The sequence below is a fragment of the Berghia stephanieae genome, chromosome 6 (genome assembly GCF_034508935.2).
Source record: "Berghia stephanieae isolate SIO BIC M18660-M18661 chromosome 6, UCSD_Bste_1.3, whole genome shotgun sequence".
Lineage (NCBI taxonomy): Eukaryota > Metazoa > Mollusca > Gastropoda > Nudibranchia > Aeolidiidae > Berghia > Berghia stephanieae.
The window spans coordinates 12,328,334-12,348,084 of NC_088365.1; the positions used below are offsets into that span (position 1 = coordinate 12,328,334).

General features: G+C 36.8%; 1 protein-coding gene across 1 annotated transcript in view; it reads right to left on the reverse strand.

Moving 5' to 3' along the window:
* The window catches only part of LOC144975771 (uncharacterized), a 166,510-nt gene that overhangs the window by 12,851 nt on the left and 133,908 nt on the right, over positions 1-19,751 (reverse strand). The window contains exons 5-7 of the mRNA XM_078919958.1: positions 15,524-15,667; positions 10,812-10,916; positions 6,394-6,489 (exon numbers count right to left, since the gene is read on the reverse strand). Of these exons, the coding sequence (XP_078776084.1) occupies positions 6,394-6,489; positions 10,812-10,916; positions 15,524-15,667 (345 nt within the window). The remainder of the gene's footprint in view (positions 1-6,393; positions 6,490-10,811; positions 10,917-15,523; positions 15,668-19,751) is intronic.

The following is a 19,751-nucleotide window of genomic DNA, read 5'->3' on the forward strand; positions in this document are numbered from 1 at the left end:
CTACCCTTATCTGGGCATTCCAGTTGTTTGCATCTGCTCCTCGTGCCTATTCTCTTCTAAGGAATTCCTTTCTTACTTTGCCTCATCAGTCCTATCTAAGAAAACTTTCCTCTGTCTTTGAAATGAAGACTGGTTTTCCTAATTCTAAAGATCATGAAGAATATTTAAGACAGCGATGTCTTAAAATGCAAGAACATGAGCGTGATGTCGTTCTCATGATGGACGAAATTCATATTTCTCACCAGTTGTCGTATAAAGGGGGAAAGTTGAGGGCTCTGCATATAATTGTCAGGTTTCTGAGGCAAGCACTGCCCAGGTCTTCATGATTTCCTCAGTTCTTGATAAACAGAAAGATGTTGTTGCCATTGTAAAAAATATTGATGCTCGTTATTTGCAATGTTTGCTCCTTAAAACATTGCAAGTTCTTCATGATTTTGGTTTTCATGTTTTGTGTGTTATTTCTGACACCAACAGAATTAACCGCAATGCCTTTGCTATAATGTCTGGGGGAAGTCTTTGTCCATCTATTCCAAATCCTGTCATTCCTTCAGAGAAACTTTTTTTTTTATTTTTGATACTGTCCACCTTTTCAAATGTATTAGAAATAACTGGACGTCTCAAAAAGACCTGGAGAAGACTTTTATGTTACCACCTGTACTGACCAACAATGAAAATCCTTCATCTTCAGTTATGAGAGGATCCATGTGTCACATTACAAAAGTATACGAGGAAGAGAAGTCATCAGTCGTGAAACTTGCTCCATCTTTGAATCGAAAATGTTTGAATCCATCGCCTACTGAGAAACAGAGTGTTCCACTGATGTTGAGAATTTTTGACAGACGGAATGCTGCTGCCTTGGAGCACTTTGGATCCAAATGGAATGTCAATGTCAGTGGGACAGTATTATTTATATTGTTCATTGTACAGCTATGGAATGTTCTAAATGTCAAGCATCCGCTGAAAGGCAGGAGATTGAGGGATGAGAGGTGCAAGCCAATTAATTCCATTTCTGATTCCAATTTCTCATTTCTTCAAGATGCTTTGACTTGGTTCAAGGACTGGAGCAGGTTAGGGATGAAACCACGAGAAGGAGTATTGTCGAGAGAAACCATGGATGCTCTTGTTCACACTATTTCTACTTTTCTTGAATTTGTTCCTTATCAAACTCTTACGAAAAGAGCATAGGTCATCTCTTTTCCTTCTCATTATTGGATAAGACTGGAGGCACATGTTTCAGACAACCATCAGGCTTAGATTCCTGCGGGAGCTCACTACGTATGTGGGGTATGTAAGGGCTGCCCATTTTATATATCAATCGCCAGCTCCATGCCACATGTGTCTCCATGTCAAGTCCAACTCTATGTTTTCTCATTCCTTTTCCTTCTAATTACCATAAAATCACATCTCTTTGTTTATTGTCATCACTGTTGCATATTTTTTTTTGGATTAACAATTGACCAGTATGTACATATCAACATTATGTATACATTTACAAAAGATATAATAGATATATAGTGTCTGCAGATTGAACTCTGTGGAACCTGTAGGTATCCAACTGATTTTTTTGAGTTCCAAGCTGCACTGATGAGCTGTTGAACAGCGAAACACTATATTTTTATAGTCAATCTATAGTTTATATATAGTGTCTGCAGATTAACTTCTTGCGTTTCGTGCCCAGTAATTATCATTGACGGAGCAAGGTAATGTTTTGTTTATTTTATTTTTTTATATTAGTATTAGCCTACTATTGCCCATATTACAATTAAAATTTTGAATGAAATAAAGATTTAAAAAGAGCATTTAGCCCCCTTATTATTCTTGTACAATTCTTTTTTTATGAGAAATAAAATCTTGTATTTTTTGCTAGGACTTGAGATCCAGTGTGTAGTACAGCGAAATAGTAATGAGAGGTGTGTGTTGTATGCGAGTGGAAAAAAATAATTCATGCCAATTATTTCTTCTTAACCATGCCAAATATAGCTAGCATTTTTTTTGGGGGGGGGGGGGGGGGGGGGTAATTTTTTTGTCGTGTTATTTATAAACTGTTAAAAGTGAGCATAATATAATTATGTGAAAATGAAGTGTAAAAAAAGTGGTTTGCTATAAATTTCAATGACAAAAGTAAATGATCTTATTATAAATATTCGCAATCGTTATCGTCGAAGTCCAAGAAAAATGGAAGTCGGTTGATATAGGATCATTTGCATCGGCAAAATGAGTTTGAATGAAAAATAAATGCTAATCCACGAAATCAATAATTAATAAACATCTATTTTCTAAGGAAAGTCGTTAAATAATGCATATCGAATTTCTAAAATCTGGGTTTCCTAAAAGTTGGCCACAAAAGTTCCAATCTGGAAAATCTATGTTTTTCCTGCCTCGCTTCACTGGTAACACTAACACACACAGCCGCCCGCTCGGCTCGCTGTCTCCTCTCTCTCACTTGTTATGATTGAGAGAGTGACGTCACTGTATCCAGTCTTGGGCCTCTAGTATAACGAAGGCCACGGTTTGAACCCGCGACCTTACTGTTACTCTACCCGTTGAGTCACGTTCTCCCCGGCCAGGCGGAATTGTCGTACCAGTAAGGTCGCGGGTTCAAACCCCCATCGCCGCCGCGACCTTTTTATTCTCTATATTGTCTTCTGGCACTTTCCTACTCACTTCATCTCTCGTCCACCTAGAGTGGTATTATGTCGGGATCGTCAAAAATACCCCCCCCCCCCCCCCCAAAAAAAAAAAAGAAATAGAAAAAAAGAAAAAACAAAAAAAGAAAGGGATGATGTTGTACTTGATGAATAGGGAATGAGATTAGCGGAAGAGTAGCGTCCCTTGATTGGACGTCACCCATAGTCTGTGGCGTCACCGGCGGAAAAGTTATTAGAGAGAGAACGTTATGTTGGTTGTGCGCATGCGTCTCTCGTCCTCGCAGGGACGCTACTCTTCCGCTAATCTCATTCCCTATTGCAATACTGACGTGGCATTCAGAGACATTAAAAGGATCGTAGATTTTATATTGTAGGATATCATAAAGAAAAGATTGATGGTCTGCATAGCCACTCCACACTAATAACACGTTCCCCTGGGAAAAAAAAAATGTGCTTTTACTCAGTAAGAAAAAAATTCTTGAGCAAAATCACTATTGTCACTGACGTGGCAATTTTTGTATACCATCGTTTGGATCACTTGCTTCTGTTGTAAATTTCTCTGATTTATATAAAGCTAGGAGCTTGGATTTAACTGAGATTGTCAAATAAATCATACTGATTGAGCTGATAAAAACAAAGGAACGATACTAACTACATCTTAGAAGTTTAGTCTGGCTTTGCTCTGTCACTGATGTGGCAAAATACCCCGACACAATACCGAAAGGAGATAACTGGTCATCCATTCATATATAGGGAATGAGATTAGCGGAAGAGTAGCGTCCCTTGATTGGACGTCACCCATAGTCTGTGACGTCACCGGCGGAAAATTTATTAGAGAGAGAACGTCATGTTGGTTGTGCGCATGCGTCTCTCGTCCTCGCGTCGCGTCCAACATGACGTTCTCTCTCTAATAACTTTTTCGCCGGTGACGTCACAGACTATGGGTGACGTCCAATCAAGGGACGCTACTCTTCCGCTAATCTCATTCCCTATTCATCACAGAGAGCGTTAATCACCACAACATTCAACACATCATAACAACAACATCACAGAATGTAGATAGATAGTTATGCGTACAACAAATTACAGTTGATATAGATAAGTTGATATGACAGCAAGTAGCCTACTTACTCTCTCGAGTTCACCATAGTTGAAAATCAAACAAATTAAATGTTCGATTTTCCATTCATAGGAACTCAAGAGAGCTCGATTGAGAGAACTTATTTTGCAGTGGAGAATAGTTTTATGTTAAGATGTGACATTTATCAAGAAAAAAACAAAACAAACTACTTTCAAAAGATCAAAAGAAGCACATTATCATTCATTCACAAAAGCAACAGAAATAATAACGGTAGAAAAAAATCTCGAACTTAAATATCCTTCATAAGGGAATAAGAAAAAAAAACCCAAAACCTCCCCCCCCCCAAAAAAAACCAAAAAACAAAAAAAAAAAAAAAAAAAAAAACAAACGACAAAATAAATTTGAAAACAGACAATTACTTCTCCACCAAAATAAATTAATGTGCTCAGGAGAATCAACTCTTAATGATTTATTTTATAGAATGAATTGGTGGAGTTATGCCCCTTTGAACTATGAAATATTAATCATGATCTCCCCAACCAAATTCTCAACATTATCAATCTATCTAGGTAAAATGATATTAATGATAGTCGTTAGGTAGATATTATAATATGTGAGTTGTGAGCGAAGATACAAAGCTTACTTTGGCGAGAGAAAAAAGCAAAGGGAGACCTTCAATAAGCTACTACATCCCAAGTATTATTGTTCTAGTAAGGGGTTTGGGAGGGGGAAAACTTTTTTTTAAGTCTCCCCTCCCCTCCCAAACCCCCTACTAAAACTTCTAGTGTAGGGGGTTTGGGAGAGGGGAAGACTTTAAAAAAAAAAGTTTCCCCCCTCCCAAACCCCCCTACTAGAACAAGAATACTTGGGATGTAGAAGCTTATGGAAGGTCTCCCAAAGCAAAATGGAAGGCACCGAGATTAGACAAATTACTAAGAACGTTAGAAAATTATGATAGCTAATGATTTTTGTAACAGCAAGCAGACACAGACAAGAGTTGAAATCACATTATTTTGTACGTTTGAGCATGATTAACTTGTGCACGATCTAGATGTGAGCGACAGAAAAAAAAAAAAAACAATAATTAAAATTAAAAACAATAATCAGCGACATATATTGGTGACGTTATCAAATTAAAACATTGAATGTCTATGATGGTGCTAATCTATGTCATACAGTTGACCACATACTAATGATGCAAAAATACTCGTAGTATGATCAAGAGATGACCTTGTGCCACAAAACTTCAAAATATTTATTATTTTAATTATTATAATATCCTGAATCATAAGGCATGAAATACTGGATTTCCCAAAATCGCCTCTGAACTGGACATGGCAGAACTGCATCAAATGTGTGCAGATGGAAACTTGGAAACAGTGATACCTGCCGGAAATGTCAGGCAGCCCCAGAGACCAGCAATCACATCGTCCTACGCTGTCCAGTCACTAAACGTGAAGGTGGCTACGAAACCGTCCTTAGGGCGGAGGAAGACTTTAGAAGCTGGATTGACGAAATAAATTTGGATGTGTAGCCATACGCTACTACTACTACTACTACATATTATGGCATGTGTATGATAAAAACATATGAAATTGGGCCTGTTAGCGTAACGGGCCGCTAACTCGCTTCCAAACAACTGGAACTGACTTAGATCTCAGGTCAGGTAAGTATTACCCTCACCATTCTGTTAACCGAACAGTAAATGGGCAACATAGTATATTTTATTTTAGTCAAGTGAAAGTAAAGACAACGTGGAAAGCATCTAGTCACCATACCACATCAAGTCGTTGGCCCGGGATCTTGACCGATCGACGCCTGATTCAGACAAAAGCTTTGAGTTATTTTAGTTTCATGAAATCAAAAGTTCACCACTATTTTACACATTAATGTGTCCCCAGTTTTAAACAATGACTGTTTTACGATTTTTTAAACCACCTAGAATAGATTAGCACCATTGTTAAACATTTAAATTGGCAGTTTGCGTTCTTAAATTTCAAAATAAAGTCCAATCATTACAAAGTAAACTTCCTGTTTTGTATATTAATATTAGAGTGTTGAAATAAATTGCAATGATTAGTTAATAAATCACTTTCTAAAGGCTCTACACAATGGAATATTTTGAAATCAATCGTGAATGACGATATGACGTCGGATTTGAGTCATTCAACGCAAACTGCCCTTTAAGACTAATTGCTCACTGCATCGAACGACTGTTTCCTTATTGAAATCGGTATTCTAATCTTGATTTTTATCATCCGCATCGTAGAAATTTTGGGATGAAATCATGAATTTTGAAAATATTGACAAGTCATCTTAATGAATAGATAGCCTACAAATGAAACCATGCGGAACGAAACAATCTTTTCATTTGCGGGGATTTAAAAAAAAACTTAAATTGAGTTTAAGTGGATCCTATTTTCAACTCAAAAACAAAAATGTAAACCAAAAAAAACTGGATAAGAAATAAATTGAGAATTTTCAATATTTAAAACGCGTAAAATCCTATTAAAATTGTCTATGAAAGTACTCGTAGATGTAATTTATAATCATTGCAATGAGCTACAAGTCTTGGTTGTTGTATAGTTGGTGAGATGGTTAAAACAACGGGACGTAACTCACATGCACGGGCACTGGTGGACCAAGCTAGTCCGTGTGCTCTACCTTTTTCGCAATAGGCGCCGTGATATCCCGACAGACAGGAGCATCTGGACGGCGAGATACAGGTTCCATTGTTTTCGCACCGTGGGGAACAAAGAGCTGTGATTGGAGAAACGACAAAACAAATTATGTAATAAACAAGATACATTTCAAATCTACTGTTTCTTTCTTTTATATATATATATATAAATCAGCTTTATGTCCACTAAATGTGCTCAAAGCGCTTTACAAGGGGTCTCTGGTCACCAGAGAACTCTGGTCAACAGCAACATTTAACATGTAGGACGGGACATGACGCCTGTTAAGCGACATTACATTTTTTCGGACAAAGACAGCGTTGTTAACGGCTAGGTACTCATAATTTTACAACTGAGTACGGTGAGAGAATGTGAGTGAATAGCCTTTTCCAAGGACTCAACTATGCGCCGAGCGCGAGGCTCGAACCCAGGACCTTCCGATCCGAAAGTGAACGTCATACCACTAGACCACATAGCCGCATCAACATTCTATTTTTACCTTTTGTCCTTTTTACAACCCAGACATAAACGCACTGTGGCTTTGTAGTCTTGTGGCATGACATTCGGTGTGTAGCATGTGGGTCTCGGGTTCAGGGAAGTCTTCTTCTTGAAATTGAGAGAGAGAGAGAGAGAGAGAGAGAGAGAGAGAGAGAGAGAGAGAGAGAGAGAGAGAGAGCGATATATATATATATATATATATATAGAGAGAGAGAGAGCGAGAGAGATAGATAGATAGATAGAGAGATATAGAGAGAGATAGATAGAGAGCGAGATAGATAGATAGATAGATAGATAGAGAGAGAGAGAGAGCGAGAGAGATAGACAGATAGATAGATAGGTAGACAGATAGATAGATAGATAGATAGATAGATAGATAGATAGATAGATAGATAGATAGATAATAATAAGAGAAAGGATATATATATATATATATATATAATATATATATAATATAAGAGAGAGAGAGAGAGAGAGAGAGAGCGAGATAGATAGATAGATAGATAGATAGAGAGATAGATAGATAGAGAGATAGAGAGAGATAGATAGAGAGCGAGATAGATAGATAGATAGATAGATAGATAGAGAGAGAGAGAGAGAGAGAGAGAGAGAGAGAGAGAGCGAGAGAGATAGACAGATAGATAAATAGGTAGACAGATAGATAGATAGATAGATAGATAGATAGATAGAGAGAGAGAGAGAGAGAGAGAGAGAGAGAGAGAGAGAGAGAGAGAGAGAGAGAGAGAGAGAGAGAGAGAGAGAGAGAGATATTACAAGGGTTCTGTACCAGCATGAGACGTTGGACGGCTGAAACAGACTAAGAATCAGAACCTGTCTAACAGCGGCTGCCCTTCATCAGTGGGGCCTGACTACATCTCCGAAGTCAACTCGTTGTGGCAGCAGCTTCTAATGGTTGCACACTACAATATGTGACCCTTCGCCTCCAAACGGTATTAAGTCGGGTTGGTGAAGATGTTGAAAAATGAATTTATAGCCAGAAATATCAGACTTGTGTTGAGTTTGTATGTTTTATTGAGGGGAATAGATACCATATTTTAGGGTGCTAATGCCAACAATTTATATTTTTGACCGGTTTAACATTAAATTGGGTTTTTAAGCAGTTGGTTCGTTTCGACATAATGCTGTTTTGAGACTATGGGTCACATATTATGATGGCTTATCCAGGCTGATAACTTTGTCACATCACAACGCTCTACTATACCCAATTTCAGGTTCTTTGACACAGCGGCGCGTGCATTGTGGGACCGGTGTTGATCCCCTACTGATGAAGCATCACTTGCCGTTAGGCAGATTCCCTCTCAAACTCTTGTGGATTTGCCTCAGCCCAATGTCTCCTCTTGTTGGTGTAACAGACGCCTGCAACTTCTCTCCCAGTTTAGAGGAGTCTGCGTTGCTGTTGAGGACCTGACACGGCAGAGCATCTAGTCGAACGGTGTGTTGTGACGATGCTACCCGGCGGGTTTGCGACGGTGCACGAGTGCGGACCAGACTTTGCTGATTGGGTCGATCGTCATAACAAAGTAGTGTGAAAACCATAAGAGGCTGCCGCTGTTGAGGACGCCAATTTGTCTCCTTGGAAAAGGCTCTGTACTCATAATATCTTACCTACTCAAGTCTCAAATACTGTACGTATCTGGCCAGCACAACAATGCCTCTGCCAAACCAATGGTGTCTCACATAAAATGGCATTTATTATGCTAACTGCTGCTGTTGTCCTCCCAAGGGTGGGAGCTCGGGGGGGGGGGGGGGGGGGGGGGGTGGGGGGTTGAAAATGATAGCTTATACCAGGATTATTTGTATATACTCTGGCAGTGTTTGGGTTCCTATATTTTTTTGTCTATTCCTGCACAGGCGATGGGTACTCTGATATTGATAAGATAGTAATGATAACGGATAGTAAATAAAGCTATCATAGACACATCCGACGTGCTAGGATGTGAACACCTTAGGGCGTTAGTTTATACCTACCTACCCAAGCAAATGTTCGCAGCTAGCACGTGGATTTATATGATGAAATAAAAGAAGATATTTTCTTCCGGTGGTATCTAGGTTTCATCTGCCCCTTTGGTATTTAAGAAAACGAGGTTTGTTAACGAGAAGAGAACGAGATAATATAGAAGGGTGTTAAATAAACAAAGGGGAGACGACTCCATCAAATGGATACCTTGATGAGTTATCTAATAAGAGCCCTTGTGGAAATAGTGACCGCGAGCAAGTGCAAAAGAGTTGCGATAATCGTTCACTTCGTTTGGTAAAGTTGTCGGAATGTTGTTTTTTTTTTCCTAGTTTATTTTTTTCCAAAGAAAGCGAGGATTTAAGTAAAAGGTAGATAGATATATAATTATTTTACAAACTTTTTTGTTTGTTTGCATTCTTAACGTTTTCCTTAAAAGCGCTGAGAGTCTGGTGTCTCGGAGTTATAGCGCAAGACATCTATATACGTTTTTAGCATTATTATTATTATTATTATTATTATTATTATTATTATTATTATTATTATTATTATTATTATTATTATTATTATTATTATTATTATTATTATTATTATATATAATATGAAATCTTTAATATGTTTATTATTATTATTCAATCAAAGGAAACTTAAATATTGGGTAGGTTTTATGTTTGTAACTGGTAAAAGAATAAGGATAATTGATTGAAACTGGTTTGACATTTACGACCTTTGTGCATTAAGGCAACACACTTCTTTATTTACATTTCTATAGCAACTCAAGTAGGCAAGGGAGATAAATCAACTGTCTTTAGAGATAATAATATGGGTTTTGTTTTGTTACTACTGTTACTGTTTATGAGGATATTTATTTATATCAACCTTTTTAGAACGATGTGCAAATCCTCTGATTGTATCAAGTAAAAGTGTATTTAACACGACGGGGAACTTCAGTAATACAGGGTTTCCATAAAGTCTTTATCCGTACTCAGGTGTAAAATGAGTACCTGGTCGTTTACAACGTCGTCTCTGTCCGAAAAAAATTGTAATATCCCCTAACAGGCGTCATGTCCCGTCCTACATGTTAGATGTTGCTGTTGGCCATGGACCCTTTGGAAAGCGCTTTGAGAACGTTTTAGTGGATATTGCGCTATATAAAAGCTCAATTATGTTTTTTAAAACTGTTTTATCTGATTTCAAAAACGTATTATTATAAAACCATTATAGATATTTATTTGCCTCAGGTTTTCACAATATATTAAGGAAAAGTCTATATTTAGGTCATTAGTCATCAAACTTCATTACATCAGCAACGTTAGCAAAATGAAGGTAAATAAAAGACCTTATTTTCTCTCTTTCTATTTATTCAAAATCACAACAGTGCGACAAAATTCTCTTTGTGTAAAGTTGATTGCATGAAACGAAATCGAAAAAAGTAGCTCAACAACGTTTCATAGCCCCAGTTTGGCTGATCTACATACATTAAAACGATTTAAAAACAAACAAAAAAACAAAAACAAAAACAAAAACAAAAACAAAAAACAACAACAACAAAGAAATGTGTATTCTACATTTTCTGAGACACAAAGTAAATAACTGATGTCGGCAGATGCACACAAGTATTATAGGCCCATCTTTCATTAACATGAAAATGATTACTGTAAATATCTATTTAGATATGCAAGAATTTTATGCTGCATCCCATCTTCACCAATATCGACCATATAATATGTTTTTTCCAATAAGGTTTGTGTAGCGTCTAGTGAGTTGTCTTAGTAAAGCTCAAGGAAAAACGTTATTTCATTGATTAAACTATTGAATACAACTCACGATTTGTTTTCTTTTGTGACAAAAAAAAACTGGCATTTATTTTGACGTCATTTTTTGGTCAGTGTCAGGCTATATAACTTTACGATGGCTACGATCTTACTCACCCGTTTCACATGAGTGACCTTTGAACCCTGTCGGACAGTCGCAGAGACCTCTATGGTTGCAGGTGCCTCCGTTGTGACAGTCATACTTACACCGTGACGTTGTGGCTGAAACAAGAAAAATAAGTTTTATCAAAATGTCTATCGAGACATTTTCACAACACACACACACACACACACACACACACACACACCAAAAAAAAAAAATAAAAAAAATAAAAAGAAAATTAAAACTCATAAAATCCTATTTGTGACCCATCGTCTCAAAACGGTATTATGTCGGGATGGACCAGATGCTAAAAAGTCAAATTATAGTCAAACTGGTCAAAAATATGAAACGTTGGTTTTTCAGCACAGTGAAATATAATATTATTCCTCCTCTATAAAGCAAACAAACTCAACTTAAACATGATATTTCTGGCTACAAATTCCATTTTCAGCATCTTAATCATCCAGACTTAATACCGTTTTGAGACGAGGGGTCACATTTACCAACTAGATAGATGTCATTATGTATATTTTAAGTATTCAGGACCATCGCCATACCAGCATTGTCAGACAGTAATTACGACCTTATCTCGCCTGCTGACGAATCCGGTGTTCATTAAAATCAACATCATATGCCCTATATTTTGGCATTTCTTTTGGCATTATGAAAGTATACAATTAAAAAAATATATATAAATAAAATCAATTAAGTGAACTAAATAACGAAAGAAAATATGGTCCAAAAGCAACCTAGTAAAGTAAATAAACAAAACAAAACAAAAAACAAAAAAAACAAAACAAAAACAAACAAAAACAACAAAAAAACAAAACGAAAGAAAAGCAAAACAAATCCACCGATTAAAATAAAAGGCTGCCTCTATTCTCACCCCCCCCCCCCCCCCCCCCCCCCCCCCCCCCCCGGCATTGGATTACCGAAAAAAACGTCGCCGGCTTTTTGCGATTTGGATTTGATTGATTTTTTTTTAATTGTGCAACTTGTGACAAGAAACTTAACAAATTACTGCATTACAACCTTTGGATTAAACATACAACAATTGTGGACTACTTTTTATACTATTATGAAGACTAGCATCCCGGGGATGAGAATAGTCACTTCGAAAATAAAAACCAATCGACGCTCCTGAACAACTTTTCATTCGCCATATTAACTCACTCAACCCTAACACCGACTATATCCGTAGTTTACCCGGGTTACTTTTACCCCATGCCAATTTATATTACATTTTTCTGAGACAAATTATAGGCGTAGTATCAAAGCTAATGTTTTTAGTTTTTACATGTTAATGGTAGTTGAATAAAACTATCAATGCACATGCTCATTTTTTAATACATTTTTTTCCAATTTTGAAAATTAGCAAAAATCTCTAGGATTGAGTGAGTTAATAACTTGTCTGTCACCATGGAAACAGACTCGACATACTATCTTGTCATTGAGATTTGGCTGGAGGGATGACGGGGGAAGAGGGGAGGGGGGGGGGGATCATATTTCTAAAATTATCATTATATTCATGTTTTCGTATACTATTTGATTTCTGAGCACTGAATTATAATGTCTATATAGTATTTGTCTGTTTTAAATTGGATGAAATTGTGTCAGTTTGTGGTATATTCGATCATGATACTATTACCACCACCATCACCACAGCAAATATCATCATCATCATCATCATCATCATCATCATCATCATCATCATCATCATCATCATCATCATCATCATTACAATAAGTTACAGTAAGGGTTGTCTTTAAGTAAAACAAAAATAACCCCAGTACCTAGTGAAGCAACTGAACAATGTTGTACCATTCCAAACAATAGCATTCATAAAACACGCATCACATTTTCTTTACAAGATAAAGAGGAAGAAATATCGTCGCCCCCCCCCCCCCCAAAAAAAAAGATAAAAAAAAAAAAAAGAAAAAAAGAAGAAAGAGAGACATGAGATAATAATATTAAGGATCTCCAGACAAACGAAAGAAGAAGCTTCGTGTAACCAAGATTTCGCAATAATCTAATTATGGTTAAATATGATCCCGATCTGACCGCTAAAGGCGAGAAAAATCCTTAATTACTTTAATACGTTATTAATATGGCTTCTCCGGTGGAATCTGCCTCAACGTGTTTTATAGAGAATGTAATAAATAATAGTGCAACCAATGTTTTGTTTATTCATCTTAACTACGCCACTACCACATCATCTCATTCATCTGTGGTATTTCATTCATCCTGTTTTGTTGATAAAGGGGAAACCCGAAACGTTCATTTGATCTGTTTTGTAATTAAATTGAAGCTTACATTCAACTTATTTCACATTATTATTTATTTCTTCGAGCTTCGAGCGGCAACATTTACATTTTATAGAAAATGGAAATTCTCATAAAAACGGCAAAGAAAATATAATATCGTGGTTTTGTTTTTGTTTTTATTTTTGATAATAAAACGTTGTATTTTGTGTCATGTCTCGCGGGTATGATATGATCAGGTTATATTTAGAATATCGAATTAAGCTCGTATTTCGATTTTTATATTCGTGTCTTTTCAAAAGCTTTGTTTTAATTTGATTTTTAGGAAAAAAAATGAGAAACACAATGATAATGGATTAAATTCAATAATTTAGTAAAGCAATAAAAATGGTGTTAAGATATAGAATTTCTATTTATGTTTTAATGTTAATTTGTCCTTGATATAATTTGAATATTGGATGAGTAAAAAATTCGGTTAAGTTTTGTTCTATGAATTTGCTTTTACGCAATTTTGTAAATTAACTGAGAAAATGTAACTATTAGCTACTGGTATGACGTGCAGATATTTGAAGGTCTGATAACCCAATTCATTATGGGCTCATTGCTGTTATGGAAATCTAAAAAAATGACACAAAAAATATTGTCCATTAAAACAGTGTTAAACTAGGCCCATAATTGGGTACGGATGTCAGACCTGCATATATGTATACGTCGAGAGGACACTGAGAGAGTTGAATAGGACTTTTGGATGATACGTTTTAATGATGGGGATAATAATATTTTTAATCGCAATGATAATAATAATGATGGCAATGATAAAACAAAAAAAAAACAAAAACAAAAAAAAAAACAAAAAAAAAAAAACAACCAAAAAACAAACCCACAAACAACAAAAAATAAAATAAAATAATAATAATGATAATGATAATAATGGTGATGCTAATAAGAATGACGATGATGTTGATGATGGTAATGGTGATGATGATGATAATGTTGGTTGATGATGATGATTTTGGTTGATCTTGACTTTCACTATTTCACAACAACGCCAGTCGCTTCGGGAAAGTTGAATATGGGTCACGAGGTTGATGGTATGAACAACGACCATAGTGAGTAAGGTAAAGGATAGAAGAAATAGTAGTAGTAGTAGTAGTAGTAGTAGTAGTAGTAGTAGTAGTAGTAGTAGTAGTAGTAGTAGTAGTAGTAGTAAAAGTTGTAGTCGTAGTAGCGTGAGAGGACAAAGAAGCAATAACGGAGAAGGAAAACAACAGTAAATTGAAAGCGTTAACAACGATATTGGTACGTTGTCGTGTACAGTTGATTCGGATCCCAACAGATATTATTAGAAATCAGAGAAAATAATAATACAATGGTATAGAGATGGAAACCTATTTTTAAAAAAAAATCGCTATAAGCTTCGGCCCCATTCTTTAAAACCAAGATTTTACCCGACACATTACAGCATATCTTCTCCAACCCCATCCCTTCATTCATCCTCGAGAGCAATTGTCAGTGTTCAGGACCATCGCCATATTATTGTCAGACAGTAATTATTTGGCGAGAGTTCCCCAAAAATATCTGGCCACAGCGTTACTACTTATTTGACTTCCGGTAGTAATGAAGGCCATTGTTTCTCATAGGCAGATGCGACGACTGGGTGTAGCTAAATTGGCAACAACTACTGTAACTGGACTTGGCCAAATTATGATAATAGATGCTAATTGGGAGCTTTCACTGGAGTTGATTGTTCGGCTTTTTGCCGGACTAGTCGTTTATTTACACAAAGCTTGTGTGTTAACTATGAATCATCTGAACGGTGAATTTTTTTAACGGCGAAAGTATACAATTCTTTTTTAAGAAGAGATTTGACAATTTGTTAAGGCTAGTTAAATGGGGGGACGAAGTGGCCGAGTGGTTAAGGCATTGCAATATGACCCGGAAGGACCCGGGTTCGAGCCCCCGCTTCAGGCACTTTCGTTTTATTCCTCGAGCAAGATTATTATCCCCCAATTTGCTCATTTGGACGGACAACATGGGTGATTCCTGTTGACATCAGACATCTTGTTTGATGAGCTATCTATATTCCTTCGTTGAATGCCTAGGCGACGATATCTTATGATGTTATGGCGAAAAAGGCATAATTTATAATTTAAAAAAAAGTTAAATGTGACCCTTCGCCTCAAAACGGTATTAAGTCGGGATGGTTAAGATGCTGAAAATTGAATTTATAGCCAGAAATATCAGACTTGGGTTGAGTATATGCGATTTATTGAGGAGAATGGATACCATATTTTAGGGTGCTAATGCCAACAATTTATATTTTTGACCAGTTTTAACATTTAATTTAAGCATCTGAAACGTTCCTACATAATACCGTTTTGAGACGATGGGTCACAAATGTACATGTAAACGAAAGGTACACATAAAGCCACGTAATTTAGTTATAAAGATATTCCCCAGCTCACCGAATACAATACATTGCTTTTTCAACCGGAACTGGATGGGCGTGTCCTTGAGTTGATGCCTCCACTGGTTGTATATTTTAAGACGAAGAAGAAGGGAAGCCACTCCGGCCTCCGTTCCTTTACATGGAATGGTAATCTGAAATACTGGGGATGGAAAAACAAAAACAAGTCAATATTTTTTTTTTAAAGGAAGCAAACAAAACTGAAAAAAACAGCAATAAAAAACAAAGAACAAAACGAAATAAAACAACCCCCCCCCAAAAAAAAAACAAAAAAAAAACAACAACAACAAAAAACAACAAACAACACAAACAAAACCTAAAAAAAAAAAAAAAAAAAACAACCAAAAGAGTCAGAAAAAAAAAACCAACCAAAAAAACAAAAAAACAACAAAAAACAAAAGCAAAACAAAACAAAACAAAAAAATGGTGATAATGATGATGATGTTTATGATGATGATGATGATGATGATGATGATGATGATGATGATGATGATGGTGAGGATGATCCTGATGATGATGATGATGATAATTATGATGATGATGAAGATGGTGATGCTGCTGCTGCTGCTGCTGTTGCTGCTGCTGCTGCTGCTGCTGCTGCTGCTGATGATGATGATGATGATGATGATGATGATGATGATGATGATGACGATAACGAAGGAGATGATATTGACGACGACAATCGATCCATCTAAACATTCTATTCTCGACTCACCACTCAACTCAATAATCAATCGAATATTAATATTACCCCAATTAAAATTACCCTTAATATCCATCCACTGTTCATCCATTGACGGCTACCTCTATAGATAGAATGCGCCTGACCAAGGAGTTCACAACATTGCCATCCGGAAGTATAACGGACCAACACACAAACTCTGTGTAACCATAAACTTTTATAGTCTGGTTAATACAGTTTAGTGAGAACAACTCACAAACGCGGATGGCAAAAACAATAACAAAGGCCTGAGTGACGTCATCTGCATACTATCTATAGATAGTGTGCACTTGGCCAAGGAGTTCACAACATTGCCATTCGGAAGTATAACGGACCAACACACAAAACTGTGTGTAACCATGAACCTTTATAGTCTGGTTAATACAGTTTAGTGAGAATTACTCATAAACACGGATGGCAAAAAACAAAACAAACAATAACAAAGACCTGAGTGACGTCAACCAACGTTTGTGAGTTGTTCTCACTAATCTGTATCAACCACACTATAAACGTTCATGGTTACACACAATTTTGTGTGTTGGTCCGTTATAGATAGAATGCGCTTGGCCAAGGAGTTCACAACATTGCCATCCGGAAGTATAACGGACCTACACACAAACTCTGTGTAACCATGAACTTTTATAGTCTGGTTAATACAGTTTAGTGAGAACAACTCACAAACGCGGATGGCAAAAACAATAACAAAGGCCTGAGTGACGTCATCTGCATACTATCTATACTTCCGGATGGCAATGTTATGAGCTTCTAAGCCAAGCGCATCCTATCTTTACATTACTTTTTATCCTTTCGCTTGTTTTGGTTGTTGCTTGAAGTGTGGTTTTGAACCCAAAACGTGCGTTCCTTGATCAGTATTTTATTCGTTCTCGAGGCTATATTGGTCATTTTCATTCATTTTAACCCCCTCCTTACCACCCATAAGAAAATCGTCATTTGTTACGATGCAACCTACAATTTTCTCATTCTGATTTCTCTTGTACATCACAAAATGTAAAGAAATGCTTGATTACAGCTATAAATACTAAACACTGTGTTGTAGAACTCATTGTTACTTTTTTGTTTCAGTAAGAAAAGTCTATTTTTGTGTTGGGTGGGTGTGAATTTTCGGGGGGGGGGGGGGGGGATTCTAAAAATAGCTGATAAGGAGAAAGTTAACAGCTTCTACCAGCTTGGTATTAAAGTTGATTTAAGGATCTGGGTTAAAATGGAACTACGCTTGTAATGAGTTAATATGGTAGTTAGCGTGAAACAAAGGTTGCGGTCACCTTGCCTCTTCGTGTTCTTCGTAAGAAACTCAAATCCATCTTTACATTATTATTATTATTATTTTATTATTATTACAAAAATCAACTCATTATGATATTGTTATCAATTTGAAAATGAAAAAAAAAAATCAGCTTATTAAGATTGAGAGATGGAAATAGATAAGGAAATTAAATAAGAGGATTAGGGGTGGGGGGGGGGGTGGGGGGGGGGGGAGTTGTGTTGCTGCTGCTGCTGGTGGTGGTAATGCCAGGAAGATTTATATGTGACTCACCATTTCTACACTATAGTATGTTAAAATGAGTCTAAATAATTTTCAAAAAACCACAATATCTCAATGACAACAAAACACAGGGTTTTGAAGGCCTACGTATGGTCAGTATTATTATATGGCTGTGAAATCTGGACAATGGGCACGATCTATATTACATTTCCATGTGCTCAAGGTCATTGGTCACATTGCAAAGTGTGCTCAAAATGACCCACATAGTGAAAAATGTTCACAATTTGAGAAATATCCAACGTTACAATTGGTCATTTTGCTCAGCATGACTCATGGATATGTTTACAACTTTCATAAACAAAGCAGCATGTTTAGATACATTGAGAAATGTCCAATCGTTGTACAGCAACAAATCATGTGATTGATGACTAGGTTGGACGAAAACATGAATATAGATCGCTCCCATTACAGACTTGGTACTTGAAGAAGAAGATTATGTTGAGGTGGTTCTGAGGCTAAAATGTTGTTGTTGTTGTTGTTGTTGTTGTTGTTGTTGTTGTTGTTGTTGTTGTTGTTGATGATGATGTTGTACGAGTTGCAGCAGTACCTAAGCATTTTTCTTCCTCTTTTCTTCTCCCCCCTCGTCGTTCTTCTCGTCCTTCTCACCCCCAACCCCCTCACCCCCCTCAGACTTGTTATTTCACATCAATATAGGGAATGAGATTAGCGGAAGAGTAGCGTCCCTTGATTGGACGTCACCTTACAGAGAGAACGTCAATTTGGTTTTGAAGTGTCTCAAGCCGCTTTCACCGGAAACGAGAACGAGAGACGCATGAGCACAACCAACATGACGTTTTCTCTCTAATAGCTTTTCCGCCCGTGACGTCACAGACTATGGGTGACGTCCACTCGAGGGACTCTACGCTTCCGCTAATCTCATTCCCTATTATATTGTGCGTTTTGTTAAAATGTTCGTTGTAGTAAAAAAAAGTGGAAACCTGGATTAACTCACTCAATCCTAGAGATTTTTGTCCTTTTTAGAATTGAAAAAATATGTATTAAAAATGAGCGTGTACATAAATAGTTTTATTCAACCATGCAAAAACTAAAAACATTAGCTTTGATATTACGCCTATAATTTGTCTCAGAAAAATGTAATAAATATGGGCATGGGTAAAAGTAACCGCGGGTAAACTATGGATATAGTCGGTGTTAATGTTTGAGTGGGTTAAGCTTAGCTGTAATATTATGCATTATTGAGAAGGATGGATATTATAGTGTATTCTATGGTCAAAAAGTAACATCTCACATTTCATTCTATAGGGAATGAGATTAGCGGAAGAGTAGCGTCCCTTGATTGGACGTCACCTTACAGAGAGAACGTCAATTTGGTTTTGAAGTGTCTCAAGCCGCTTTCACCGGAAGCGAGGACGAGAGACGCATGTGCACAACCAACATGACGTCCTCTCTCTAATAACTTTTCGGCCGGTGACGTCACAGACTATGGGTGACGTCCAATCAAGGGACGCTACTCTTCCACTAATCTCATTCCCTATTCAAACTTGGAGGTCACATTTTGGCAATCATGTAGATAATCACAATAGAATGCCGGCCCAAGATTTGAGTTTGTCACAATAACAAGGTCCCAGGTTTGATCGTTTTTGTTTTGCCCAGAATGAGAGTCATTTAAATCGATCGATATTTGAAGGACGTATTTTCTGGCCAAATTTTTAAATACGACTTTTTCCAGAATACGGCAGTGAACTGGATAAGAACTGACAGTAGATCTATCTATCATTTCATGAAAGGATGAATTCCAAGTGATGGTACCTTATCTTATGTAGTGTTTTCAAAAAATAAATAATTAAAAAATTGAGCTTTTATATAGAGCAATACCCACTAAACGTGATCAAAGCGCTTTACAAGGGGTCCCTGGTCAACAGCAACATTTAACAAGTAGGACGGAACATACCGACTGTTTGACGATATTACAATTTTTCG